Source organism: Corapipo altera, unplaced genomic scaffold (assembly GCF_003945725.1).
Source record: "Corapipo altera isolate COAL_440 unplaced genomic scaffold, ASM394572v1 68, whole genome shotgun sequence".
Classification (NCBI taxonomy): Eukaryota; Metazoa; Chordata; class Aves; order Passeriformes; family Pipridae; genus Corapipo; species Corapipo altera.
Window position 1 is genome coordinate 103,627 of NW_020884919.1, and position 14,905 is coordinate 118,531.

Below are 14,905 nucleotides of genomic sequence, written 5' to 3' on the forward strand. Positions count from 1 at the left end.
TCTTTAATCATTAGCAGTGAGAACAGGCAGTATATTGCTTCAGTCTAGTAGACACTAAATAGAGTTTTATTTCAGGGAAATAAGTTATGCAAGAGTATCACCCAATATATACCTGACCATCAACCTGTGTGGCCGCAGGGACAGAATTAAAGGCAGAACCAATGACCACACTCTTTTCTCTGCTCTATTACACAAAGACTTCAAAAAATATTGATATTATTTACACTGAAAACCATGTCTCTAAGTAGGTGAAATCAGACTTTCCTTCTACCACTGGTTAGATAACTTCATCACTATAGCCCAATCCTTTCCTCTTTCACTCACCATATCCTGAAAGATCTGTAACTTGCTATCATGCTACTAAAACATGGAGGTTTGAAATCAGGACATTAGTATCATCTTTGTACTACTCCTGCCCCTGATGTGAGGCAGCTAATTTATATTAAATCATCTTCCATTAGCTATAGTTAGTTCAGAGCCAAAGGAACAGCACAGAATGTTTCTGTCAGCAGCCTATTGCCTAGTTAGGTCTTTGTACAAAATAATGACACATAAATGCCAATGCATTCCCAGCACTTTATACTGTTAAGAACTCTCTTCCTTTGGCTGGGAATCCCAGTGGAATGACTTTGCAGTCACAGTGAATGTGGCTTTCCAGTCACCGGAGAACCAGTCAGCAGCCACTCCCTTACAGAAATGTATGACACTGCCCGAAATCACAGAGTGAGGGGTTTGGTAAAATATCATCTCAAAGGCACCCAGATTGCAGTAAGGTTTTCTCAACAGTAACAAAACTAAGAGTTAGATCCTGACCTTCACCTAAGTCTTGGGCAAAAATCCCATTTCCTTCCCCTTTTCAAGGACTTCACCCATCATTTAAAGTTGTTTAGCACACGAACCACTTGTAGCAAGGGACAAAACATCAAAACACCATTCTGTGGCTCAAAACTTTTATGTGAACTGTCAAAACCAACCCAAAATTATTTACGTCTAAAGTAAGATTATTACTTTTAAATTCTGAAAGGAGAAAAAAACCACTATTGATAGGCAAGTTAAACCAAGAATACTTTTAACAAACTGCATTAGCTATGTTACAGCAATCCTTTGCACAACGGTTTTTCTTTAATTTTACCTAAAACGGGTCATTAGCCAAGACATTTCTCAGTGCTGACAAAACCCACCTTTCAACACTCTCTGTTCCCAGACCTTATAAACTCAAACCTGTTGAGTGTCTCCACGGGCAGCAGGAATATGGACAGTGTCACTTGGCTCCCCAGCTCTGCCCCCAGTGAACCCAAGTGATGCCGGTGTGCTGGAATGATCTCCATGCACAGAATGCTGATAAAAGGAGCCCGTGGAGCCCCATATTTAGCCTGGCTCACACACCACTGTGTTGGCACCACTGAGGACACAATGCCTGAAAATTATCAACTTCCTTGTCACTTCCACAGTAATTTGTCTATTAATACATTTATATTCAGAGATAGGAATGAAATAAATGAACTGCAAAAGGTACAACAACGACTCTTACGCAGTCACTAACATTTGCATAAACAAGGGGTTTTGCAGCAGTCCTCTACCTGATACACTAATCACAAATAACTGGACTTAACCATATTCAGATATTTCAATACAAGTATTTGCAACATCAGTTAATTTTTTGCCATATGAAATAATATGTTCTATTTAATATATTCTATTTAATAACCTTTTTTCCCTGGGAACATGCACCGCTCTTGTTTTTGTTGCAAAAGTTCAACATGATTTTACTGTGTTACTTTATGTAACATCTGTCAATAACTGAGCTAACAGGCTATGAAGGTTTGAGTAGCTCATTGTTTGCCTTTACCTGGAGACTTCTTGTTTGCCCTGGCCTGCAGGAGGTAGGCCTGGCGTGGCAGCAGGGGTGAGGAGGGCAGGGACATCGACACTCCCTTGGCCACGTTCATTCTGTAGGTGTCCTCGGGGCCTGGCTGCTCCCCAGGGGGCAAATCTGCATTGTGGCCAGATGTGGCTACGGCCTGCGAGGCATTCTCTGGGCAGCAGTCACCTGCTAAAAATAGAATTTTGTCATCCATTAGCTGATGTGCCAAAACAAACACCACAGAGTTGCACTGAAATACAAGTATTTAACACATGGGAACGTTTGCCAGCAACAACTGAGCAGGACTTGTCTTACTGTGCCCCTTCCACTGCAGAATCCAGATAACCACCAGAAAATTGTAAATACAAGCAAGCAACATTTTCATTTACTGTACTTCAGACAGAAAGGGGGAAGAAAAATCTCACTTTCAACCACCAGTACTTTCTAGGTTTCAATCTTAGAGGTAATTTTCCTATGAAGACAAAAGTATTTTTACAGCTAAAAAGGTGTTTTAGGATCACTGTGATAGCCTGAAAGTCAGGACCACCTGAAATGTTGTTTACTGAACTAGTTAAAGGAGGAATTTAGTTGGGTTACCCCTCATAAGGAATGAAAAGGTAGATCACTAAAAGGTACACTCAGAGATGGCCAGTCTAAGATGTTTTTCCACTTTGAGTAGAAATAAAGAGACTAAGGATTTTTTTTCTCTGTTTTTTTTTGAAATTGAACTTTTACAACAGCCGATTCAAGCACAGGTTTAACATTAGGTGTATTATTCTTTATAATTCAACACAGTAATGTGAGTTTGCATCACAAGTTGTTGAAGAACAAAGACAAATTTGTGATATTCCATTTTTCCTTTGAACATAAGCAAAAAGCAAGGAAGTAGAACGGTAATGCTGCTAAATATAATTAGAAAATACTGGAATTCTTGGTAACAGCTGTTTACTAGATACATTGCCAGGTTGTAAGTCGGAATTTGTGTAAGTATTCCAAGTGGAATGCTGAGGGGTGGGGGTGCAAGAGGGTTAACAGGCACACCTACAATTCCCTCACTTCTATTTTCCCTTTTACGATGACACAAACAATCTGTTTAATTCACTGTCTTCTTAGTTGACTTTTGAATTAATTTATCCTTCTCTGTTGTACATGAAATGTTACAACACAGAAGAGAGTTGGATGGGGCTAAATAGCTCTAATCAGTAAATTCAGATTATTTGATCATGACAGTAATTGGAAAGATATTTTACAGTCAATACATATGAACACCACTATATCTTAGTAATTTCTGTGCCAGCAGTACTCCAGTCTTCCTTTTCCCTGACAGCCCTGCAGACACTGTGGGGAGCAGTCTTCCACAGCTCAGATTCTGAGAGTAGTATGACTTAAAAACCAAAGATCTAAAATGTGTACCACAGAAACTCTCCTTTTCAATCACTTAATTTCCTAATTTTACAACAAGCCTTTGCTCATTGCCACTCACATACCCACAGTGTTCAGACAGAATAGTTCTTCAGAGCAAAGAACATATCTTGAGAAAACCCAACCCTACTGATTCCAACCTAAGCATGTCATATCCTCAGTGATGTGAACATGTTTAACAGTACTGTGTTCTGCTGAAGCAGAAAAACTCCTGTTATGAATGGGAATGGTGAGGATCCTGTGGAACAGCAGACAGCTATTGGACAAATATCATTCCAAGAAAGCAGAAACAGCACTGCTGCTCCTCCAGGCCCTTTCTAAAGAGCTGTTAACCCACAGCTCACAGACTGAGCTGGGAGCCCTTGGGAGCTCAGAAACCAGGGACAACAGGGACCCACCCAAACGTGTGCACCTCCAACCCCTCGGACACTGCCCAGCCCCTGGCACGGACCAGCCCTTCCTCCCCTCATGATCCAGGAGCAGCTTTAATGGAGAGGCCTTGGAACAGCCCCTGTCCCTCACAGCTGCTGGATGAGGACCCCCTTTGCTCACACACAACGGGGACACAGCACGAGGAACTGCTCCATGCCCAGGGCAGGGGCTCCCAGAGCCAGCCCAGGGCCCTGCCCAGGCAGTGCCAACATCTGGAGCGGGCTCGTGGCTCTGGAGCTCAGCCCCGGCCACGGAACAGAGCTCACAGATCTCTGAGGGACCCACGGGACAGAGCTCACAGGTCTCTGAGGGACCCACGGGACAGAGCCCACAGGTCTGAGGGACCCACGGGACAGAGCCCACAGGTCTGAGGGACCCACGGGACAGAGCCCACAGATCTCTGAGGGACCCACGGTACAGAGCCCACAGATCTCTGAGGGACCCACGGGACAGAGCCCACAGGTCTGAGGGACCCACGGTACAGAGCCCACAGATCTCTGAGGGACCCACGGGACAGAGCCCACAGGTCTGAGGGATCCACAGGGTAGAGCCCACAGGACTCTGAGGGACCCACAGGGTAGAGCCCACAGGTCTGAGGGATCCACAGGGTAGAGCTCACAGGTCTCTGAGGGACCCATGGGACAGAGCTCACAAGTCTCTGAGGGACCCACAGGGTAGAGTTCACAGGTCTCTGAGGGACCCACAGGGTAGAGCTCACAGGTCTCTGAGGGACCCACAGGGTAGAGTTCACAGGTCTCTGAGAGACCCACACACTCATGGTCCTGCAGGGCAGCTCCACATCCACACGAGCACTCTCACTTGTGGCTGGCTCCAGCTTGAGGGGGGATAAGCTTCTTTTTATATGCTTAGATCATCCTTTCCCAAGTCTCTAAATCGATCCTGTAGGTTTTATTTATCCTAATCCTGCATCTTCTATTTTGTGTAAATTGGGCTGATGACCAAATTTATACATTTCATCCAACTTACAGGAAAATTCCCGTAAGATACCTGGAACTACATACATGACAAAACAGACCCAAAATTACCAAGTTTGTGGAATCCACCAGGTAATATATTATGTTTCTAACATAGCAATTTGACATGATACTAGAAAAATGCACAAGAAACAGCTGTCCAAATACAATTTGTTACAATGCCTGAATATACGCAGAGGCCACATGCTGATAAACACAGAAACCCCAAATTATTTGTTACTAACCTTTAGGTTAGTAACTTAAAACATTTTAGCTACCAGAACAATACTTTAAAATTACATGACATTCTTGGTGCCTACCCCAGTGTAAAACTGGCGATGCCAATTCTGGAGCAGGAGGAAAATGACCTCTCTCAAATTTGCTAACAATGTCAAACAAACACATAAGGGAAGGTCCTGTGAAACCCCACTTTCTTTTTTTTTTAAACCTCTGAGTTGTACATTTTCCACTGCCAAGTAGCCTCTGGACAAAAAGCTTTCAAAACATCAATCAACACTGGAGTTCTTACTCAGTGGTCAATGTAACCACAGAAACAACTTAATAGCTTTAAAAACCACACACAAAAAGCTTGAAGAATGGAAATCAAATCCCAGTTTAGCTGCACCTAGGGATGCAATTCAAAAGCATAATCTGATTAACAAACTACTTTTCTTCTTTAGATACAAAAAGATACAAGGATGGCTGACTAAAGTAATGATTTTGTAGAGCTTAATATCCTAAAAGAGAACTTGAACTTCAAGATTAAACTAATTCTACTAAGTAACGAAAACCTTTACAGGGTATATGTCAGTATTAAACACAATAAAATGCATCTAATTCTTCATTCAATGTAAGTTGCTTAGAAACCAGAAGAATGCCAACTACTTTATCAAAATATATGTAAAAAGAGTTTGGTGCAGATGTGGGAATTCAGATTATTTAATGTATAATATACTGCATGTATATATATGTATATTTCATGTATAATATATATTACACAGCCTTTACAACAGTTAGAGCTAAAACAATGAACAGACTCAGAGTCCCTGAGTCTGGATACTGAGAGTGACTGCAGAGCAGACAATGTTCCATGGATTCCCTCAGCAGGTCCTGCTGGGTTGGCCCATTTTGTCTTTTTCTCCCTCAACCTATCTACTTAAGTGAAACAGAAAACTCTCAACCCACTTCAGAAAAACATCTGATACAGAATCATGCTACAGCAGAAGAAATCCTGAATTCTGCAGTTCTGTTTAAGATGTTTTAAAAAGAAAAAAAAGCACTAACACTGCAGGGTGCTGTTGCTGACGGAGAAGCCCCACGGAGCAAAGGGCCACACCACATCGCCCCAAACACAGGAGTATGCAGCTCTGACCTGACTCCTCTGGCACCAACTGGAAACCAAGGAAGGAGCAAACAAACCCTGCCATGCAACAGCTGCAAACTTTGCACTTTGTAACATGTCTGGGGCAGGAGACTGGAAGGTGGCAAACCCCGGGTACATTGCTAAGGATCCTCGGGCAGGGGCAACGTTCATGGGGCTGGTCTGGGGCTCTGTGTCCGAGGCCACTGGTAGTTCCTGCTGGCAGAACTTGGAGCTCAGCACACAGTGAGGGCAGGAGAGGGACTGGAGCTCTCTACACAGCAGAGACAACCAAAACTGACCCCCCCCATCCAGCTCAGTCCCAAATGCACTCGGGTGTTCTGCCTGTGAACAGCCCCGGCAATCCCGCTGGAACAGGGGGATGGTGCCTCTGTCAGCCCCCAGAGCCCTGCTGCTGCCACACAGAGCAGTGCAGGCTGCCCAGGGCACTGCCCAGGCCCCATCCCTGGGCTCTCCAAAGCCGAGGGACCCAGCGCTGGGATCCCGCAGTGCTGCACTGTGACAGCACTGCCCAAATCCTGGGAATCTGCACTGGGATGACCCCAAAGGGTGAGCTCAGTGTAATTCCCTGCTACTCCAGAGGGAGCAATTGGTGAGATGGAATTAATGCCCTGGCACAGGAGGGCAGCAGACAGGTCGTTCCCTGAGCTGCTGCACACGAGGCCTCCAGTCCCTGCCCAGCACGTGTCCCGTGATCCCGCTGTGAGAACTGCTGGAGAACAGCACAGGCAGCAACTGTACCACCCACACTACAGAGAGACTGCCACGGCAACAGCCAACACTCAGATGTGCTCACATGTCACTACTGTCTTATCCAACTCCATTCTGCTGCATAGAACGTGTTGCACCCTAACAAGTGTCAGTAAGAGAAGAGACTTACAGGTAGGTTTGGAAGGAAATTACAAGTGGGAAAAAGAAAACAGTGTGGCTTGAGGAAAGCAATCCATCTGCAAAGCCCATTCCAGAACGAGGCATCACTATGCCTAAGTAGCAAGAAACTGTTCAGGGAGTACCAAAACCAGTGGGTTTGGTATTTTAAAAAACAGTTTTTGATGTTCCATTCACATCTGATCTTTCAATAGAACTGACAAGCAAGTGTACCCAGGACTGTCTAATGGCTCAGGGACTATGTATAAGGTGCTTCACTTTAACTGTCAAACACTGATCACTGCCCTTTAAAGGTTCTGTGCCTTTGGAAACCGAACAGTTTCCATGTGTGCTTGTCCATCCGCTCCAGGAGGGATGGGGGCCCGGTGTCCCAGGCTGCCACAGGAGGGCCAGGCAACCAGTCACACCACTGCCCACACCGACCACCCTGCTCAGTGGGGCAGGCCACAGCCAGCCTTCTGGGGCAGGAAACAGCCTGGCATGGAAAATACGTATGTGAGGGAAGAGCAACATTTAATTTATTTGCTCTTAAGACTCTGGAGAGACCAGAAAAAGGGAGAAACTAGCACGGAATGGGGAGAAAACTCATTACAGCCTGAGCAAAGGAAGCAGTGAAGTGCACTGAGCGAGAAACAACCCAGGCACCATTAGAATAAAAGGTTTAAATGGACAAGCTTTGCCAACTCTGCTTGTACATGACATTATTTGCCCATTTTCTGGCATTTATTTCTGAACTCTGGATTACTTTTTCAGTACACAAAATACTAAACGTTCTCTTGTAGCTCTTACTTAAAAAACCAACTAATTTTTAGAGAAGAGGTTATTCGGACCACTGAAGTGATTTCTATGTGTTTCAAGGGCAGAATCTCTTTTTTTTGGGGGTGGGGAAGGTTTGTTTATAGGTACATGGGATACACCATGGAATTTGCTTCTGGGAAAAGACATTCACCACATTAAATACTCAGCGCTCAGCAAAAAAGTTTAAACTCCTAAATAACTGACAACAGCAGTAGAAAGTGGGCAAAGCAACACAGAATAATCAAAACCATATTTTAAGCATGAAACAATGCTTCTTCTGCTGCAAGATATTTTTAGAGTAACAACAAAAAGTCAAACTGAAACTTGAAAGTATTCCAGTCCAAGTTCAATGTTCCAGACAGTGGATGTGTACTTCATGCACCACAAAGTCCCTTTGCACTTAAAATTCAAAGCCTAATAACACAGAGAGTTTGGACAGAAAAAGCCAATTAAATTTGCACATTTAGTTTTAAAATGCAAACTTGTTTTCTTTAATGGCCTTTCCACTTGCCAGAACGGTAGCGAAGGTTTGATGCTCCCAGCTGGGTTGTGAGTGTGTCAGCCAGGAAGCTGAGTGAGATGCAGTGCAAGACAGGTGGGTTCAAACATGCCTTTAGCCAACCACGGTCAGCTGAGAGTCAGACCTTCACTGCTAAAGGCAAGTGAAAACACTCGCTTCTAAAATAAAGATTAAGTAGCAGGTCTTAGGAAAAGATTGGGCCTTTCTGCACAGCAACTGCCCTCTTTTTGAGAGTAGCAATTTAGTTGCCATTAGCAATAAAAATAATAAAAAAAAACCCAGAACACAGTGCCAGTGAATTTCAGCACATTTCTGTTTATCATTCCAAGTGCTGCACATCAGATTCCTAATGAGGGCCTTGGCTGAAAGGAGACAGAAAAACAGGAATGGTAGAACATTGTATGAGCAATCACAGCTCATGCTTTTGAAACATCTTATTTTTCAAAAAGAACACTAAGTTGAATCTCAATTTCCTAATTTTATCTGATGATGTGACAAGAAAAGGGAAGAAATTTCAGATTTCATCCCACTTTTTTTGGATAAAATGTTCCTAAAGAGGAAGGCAGACAAACAAAATAATTAACAATACTCCCATCTACCACAGAACATAATGCAGAAATAAAGCATCCAGTCTATACTAACATTCAAAAGTCTGTACACTCATATTTAAGTCAAGGATACTTATACAAAGATATCTGAACACAAGAAGAAGGAAACCCAAAACTAAGTAAGTCTCAAAATTGTAAAAATTTAAGTCTGATCTACCAAATCTGGATCAAACAAGACCCAAGAAATACTTATTAATATGGACCCTTTTTGTCAAGCAAATTCAAAAGATCTGATTATGCAGGCAATCACTGAAAGCCCAATGCATACAAATACATAAGCACTTCAATACCTTTTATTTCAGAAATCAAACACACCCATCTCGTTTCTCCAGATTCTCTCCTTTAAAGCATTATGTGCTACATTCTAAACACTATCTTTTTGTTGACATAATAATCTGTCCCTTGTTATCTGAACGCTACATTAACGTCTAACAAGCCTTTAAGCTGGAAAACCTAAAAGTCCCGACTACTTACCACATTAAATTTCTACTGACATCAACGGAGTTTTCATGCATACCATGTACTACATTTGATGTTCAACTTCTGATGGGATTTAGTGCAGGAAGAGCACTGCAAACTAAGCACAATACTGCCATTATTCGTGTTCCTTCAGGCCTGATATTGGGTCAACAGAACGACAATGCTCATGCTACTAAAAAGCCATCTGAAATAACTGAGCATGTTCTGGAGAAACTTAATATACAGGATTTTCCTTTCTTTCTAAATTGAAATACTTTACATGTATTTTATATTGAACGAGTTTTTGCTTAGCAAGTAAAAAAGAAAAAGCAGATTCCCAAATGCAGACAAGTTGCTGACTTTAGGACAGTTAAATAAAACAAACCTAATTATATAGTGGAAAGCCGCTGGCAGTACAGAAACCCAACAGGAAATACTAATACTAACCTACCTCTGAAGCATTCTGAAGCACTTAAGAATGAGCAGAACTTCTAAAACAATGACAGCTAAGAAGTACTTTTTGTTTATCTTCTGAAGCTTACTGTGTATAGTCTTTACATCATCACCACATCACAGACACAGACAAGCCCTGCAGGTAACACTGCTGAACTTGAGCCTGGACAACAGTCTTTGGCTTCAATTTCTTCAGCTGTGACACTAATACACAAAGTTTCTGTGCTATATTAAAATAAGAAAGGCCAGCTCCTTCCAAGAGAGGCCAGAGGCAGAAAATCTCCCAGTGGTTACAGAGGTCAATTTAAAAACCTCAAGGAAAGAAACCAGACAACAAGCAAACCTCAATCAACTATGAAAACAACACAAGAGAGGGAGCAGAGACAGTTCCATGGTAGGCAGGAAGAGATGCAGGGCAGAAATATGGCAGAGTTGAGATTATCTTAAATCTAGAAAATAAAGGCCAAGAGCAAGGCAGGAGAATGTGTGCCCTCAGCAGAGGCCACAGGGCCCAGGGAGTTATACCAGAGACACCTCCCAGAGAATCACTACAGGACTCAGAAACTCTGTAAAGAGATAATATTTGATAACAATAACCTGACAAAGAGGAGAAAATACCACATTTTTACTTTGTTTCTGAGACTGAATGAAAATCTTGAGAAACAAGGGGAAACTGTGGGAGTAAGTGCTGTACATTTTCAGCTCAGATACTATAAACCCACCGATTACCTTCTGGGATACAAGAATTAATCTTCCTGTTTACTCTCTTCCTGCTTGGTTTCAAACATTCCCAAAATAGTTTTCTGTTCCTTTAATGTGACAGGTGCAGATTGTGGGGTTTTTCCCCCTCAGGTTCTGTCCTTTACCAAGTACTTTCATCCATAATGGAAGGAAGGACAAGACAAAAGAAAAATCAACTTACAGACAGATATTTCTGTTGTATGGAAGTAACTATGTCTGAAGCAGTGCAAAGACAGGTTGCTTCACCAGAAAAAAATCGGACGCAGAAAAAGTTTGGTCAAAAAACTGTTTTATTTGAAATTCTTTTCCTTTAGCACATCCCTTTGTCTAAGTGGAACACCAACCACCCACCTTGTCCTCAAATCCACCTTTACAAATACTTTCCGTTAGTTCTGTTTGTAAAAGCTGCTCTACCCATGAACAGCTTGCTGCCAACACAGCTCTTTTCACCTGTGTCCACATGTGTTTGCACATATTGATAAGTATGTGCATGTTTGAACATGTTAAACTTGCCTCATTTACATTTTACCTAATCCTACAACAGCCACCTACCTACCTATCAATGCCTCCCAGCCACACCTAAATGAGCTATTTTAACAAAACAATTGTAGAATTTTTACTGAAGCAACTGCAGGTTTTGAGCCCAACTGCATATCTCCAGCTACTGCTTCTGGTGCAGCCCAAGGCATCATTTGGCAAGTGACATTCCCACGGGACAGCTTTCCACCTGGTCAGGGAAGAACTTATTTCTACAAAGACACTCTCCAGCCTTCAGCACAGCACTTCAGTCTCTCTCCCAAAGCATCAACACCATTTCTTGCAACCCTCTTTTTCAAGATGACCCTGAATTTAAGAAGTTATGAAAAACTGCAATCCCCATACTCAGCAGGTTGAGTTCAAAAATATTATGCACAGTATCAGGTCTTCAGCCCTTATGTCAGGGCAAATGAGAAATTCTAACATTAACATCCACACAGGCTATCTAAAAAAAACCAGTCCTAATTTCTTTTTGCTCTTTAACCCTTTTACAGACTTTTTAAGACAACAGCTGTGCCTTCAATTCAGGAAAAAAACCACCTTTCCTATTTGCACTGGTTCCACAAGGCTACCAGCTGTAAAACCAATAAACAGAGTTAACACACAAACAGGAAGTTCTATTCAGTCAAACAGGAATCATCCCACTCAGATCTGAATTACACAGATTTCCAGGCATTCCTTTCATGCAACCCATGGGACAACTGGGGTTACCTCAGTTTAAGGAAAAGCTATTAGGCAGTTTAGCCTACACCTCTTCCAATCTAACCCACTGACATGTGGTCAGGCTGCAGCTCATGGCCCCGCTGTCCCTCCTGCCCTGGCTGGGATGCCCAGTACAACCCATGCAGATTTTACTGCCTCCTACCTACTCAGCATCACTCCTAAACCAGGAATACATTGGAAAAAGACCCCAGCAAGTCTTCCCAGTTGGGTTCCGGGCAGCACTACAGAGCTGTGCTGTCTCCTTCCTCCCACATTCCCAAGCTCTGAAAATAATGAAAACTTTTCCAAACTTCATCAGCAAAAAATCAAGTTCATGTGCCCACAAAGCTGAGAGAAACATCTAAATTTACTACTGCATTACTCTCTCCAGGGCTGGCTCAAAGGATGCTCATTTCCACATCAACTCTGCTGCCTCTGGAGTCAGCTCCCATTTCTGGTGAGCATTTCCACCCTCTCCAGGGAGCAGGACATTTCAAGAGCTTTTCTGGCTATTACGGACCCAAAGGGCCATGAAGTGGGACAACTTCACAGTCAAAAAATCCCTGCCATTTCTCATGTTTTGAGTTCAAGGACCAGAGAGAGGAGTGAGCAAAAAATAAGCTCTACAAAGACCAATGTTCTTTGCCTTGCTTCACATCTTTTCTAAAATGGAGAAATGTCTTACAGCCAAAAGAGTTGGAAGGCCCTTTGGAACAAAAGAGAAAACTATTAAACTGGACATAGCTTTACAGGAAGTCCTGGAGGTAATATAGAATGGAATACATGGATTTCTTTTAAATTTTTCACATCATCTTCAAATCTAAAATAAGCAAAAATCTCTGGAATCCACTGTATAAATGACTTCCTTCCTTTTAAAAAGCGGCTCCTGCACTCCTCCTCCTTACTCTAGCTCTCTCCAGCCAGGCATTACTCACCAGTTTTTCCCACTACTTGGTTTCCATAACATCCAATTAATACATGAAACTCTAGAGCTTTGCTGGTAAAAAAGAAACAAAACCAAAACTAGCCAAAACAAACAAACAAACAGAAAAACCCAAACAAAAAAAAAAACAAATCAAAAATGAAAACAAAACACTTCCCAGGCTCTAACTCTTCCCTTGGTGTTCAGAAATACAGCAGCATTGTATTTGTAAAAACAAAGGGAGAAAATCCTTTCTTTTGCACACATTAATCCAGACAGATGTCATGAGATCCTAAAACAAAAAATGTGTTTTCTGACCTACAGGAAAAAGACTTTTCAAGTTTCAGATTTTAATTTTATTGGTCAGAGGAGCTCTGTTCCAAACAGCCTGATTTTCCTTTTGAGCTTAAACCAATTTTCATCTAGTATTTTAAGGAAAAATGTACCAGTGAAAGCCTCACCACAGGAATCTTTAGCCCACTCTGTTTAAACAACTCCAGCTGGTAACTCCAAGTCAGCAGCACACACCAAATTACCAGGATGCTTTTCGTCTTGCTCTGTGATCACTCCTGTGCATCTCTGATCTACTGTCAGTGTTCTTCTGGTCAGCACAGCACCCAGCAGCCAGTCACTTAGAAAGGAACTGTGGCAGAGTGCAAACTTCACAAGACCACAAAAATTTCCTGAAGAACACATTAGCTGCCAGATGAACACACACCAGCATTTTGCAAAAGAACACTGCAAATCCCCTCCACCTGCAGGACTCGGGGTAACTCTGCAGAGGTTTAAAAGCTGCAGTGCCAGACACAGATATAACCTGCTTGTCCAAGAAAGCAGGACTGCATTGCTTACAAGGTTCCAGCAACAAGGACGTGGCAGCTGTATTACACTCTGGGTTTTACACATTAAAGAAGCATTTGGTTTTGCTTTTACTTATTCTGGGAGCAGGAAATCCATTTTGCCAGGAGTGTAAATGCACTCTTATGGGTAATTTAGGATCTAACTCAACAGAAAATCAGATGTATTAGTCTACATGAATAGTCTGAAGTTAAAAATGTAACTGTGAAGAACAGGCTACTCTCCCTCAGGTCCATGAGCTTTTCAGCCAGTGTAGCAAAAACTAAATTCAGCACACCTGACACAGAACAGGCAGGGCTCATCCCAGCCCCAGCACCTGCACGTCCACAGCACCTGCTCCTCCTCAAAAGGAATTGCTGGACCTTCTCTGCCCCTGGGAACTGCAATGAGAGCTCTTGTTACCTGCCTTCCTGGAAGGGGACACAGGTAAGTAGTGGCCTACTAAATTCATGGTTAACAGTACAATAAGCTTTATTTTATTTTAAGTAAGATTTGTTGATGATTAATTTTATCTTCAAAAATACCTGTAGTTAAAGCAAAAACTAAAACATAACAGAATCTTGGTAACCAGTTTAATAACTTTTCACTGAATTTTTTTCAATTAATTTTTTTTCCCAATACATGCATAATAAAAATTCTATTACCCATAATACGTAATCAGGGAGTTTCAAATGCATTTCTGTAGCTGAGGACTCTGCAGCCCTGGCCCTGGGCTGTGCTGGAGCTGGCAGCACAGTACACATAGCATTGATATTCATACCTGGATCTTTCTTGGTCCCTTTTCCACCTTCTCGGCTCTTTTTTAAAACTGCCTTTAACATTTTAAATGTTGCTCCTAGAGGATAACGGAGAGAAACAAAAATAAATGCAAGGTCAGTAACATCCATTCACATAAATCCAAACAAAATACAGACAGGATCAATACAAATAGAACAGTGGGGTCATCAGGAGAAACTTTACTTCTTACAGCTTCACTGGGTTAAGCAAAGTCCTGATGCATGAGGAATGCTTTAATACTTAAACTAAGCAATTCAGAGTTCACTGTCTTCTGGTACAGAAAAATAATGCCGCATTCTCCACATTCCACATCTAATTACAGTTCCATGGCAGTTAGTTGCTGTCAGACACTCCAGCACAAGTAAACCAGAATTAAGGTCTATCTCCTGCCTGGCATTCAGAGCTGACTGGGAGTGGCAGGAGCAGCCCGATGGCAGCTGGGAAGGCCAAGTACAGGAGTGGAGAACAGGGGGACAACAGGCCCCAGCCCTGCCCTGTCCCACACACAGTGAGTGGCACAGGGACAGCAGGACAGACCCCTCCCTCCCTGCAATGCCCCTGTGCTCAGA

General features: G+C 42.6%; 1 protein-coding gene across 2 annotated transcripts in view; it reads right to left on the reverse strand.

The window, feature by feature from the left end:
- TANC1 (tetratricopeptide repeat, ankyrin repeat and coiled-coil containing 1) overlaps nt 1-14,905 on the reverse strand; it is a 74,759-nt gene that overhangs the window by 32,821 nt on the left and 27,033 nt on the right. Inside the window, exons 2-3 of one of the 2 annotated variants that reach the window (XM_027656231.1) lie at nt 14,320-14,394; nt 1,850-2,053 (exon numbers count right to left, since the gene is read on the reverse strand). In XM_027656231.1, the coding sequence (XP_027512032.1) occupies nt 1,850-2,053; nt 14,320-14,380 (265 nt within the window). In that variant the 5' untranslated portion in view covers nt 14,381-14,394. The remainder of the gene's footprint in view (nt 1-1,849; nt 2,054-14,319; nt 14,395-14,905) is intronic. The other variant, XM_027656232.1, reaches the window with a different exon arrangement.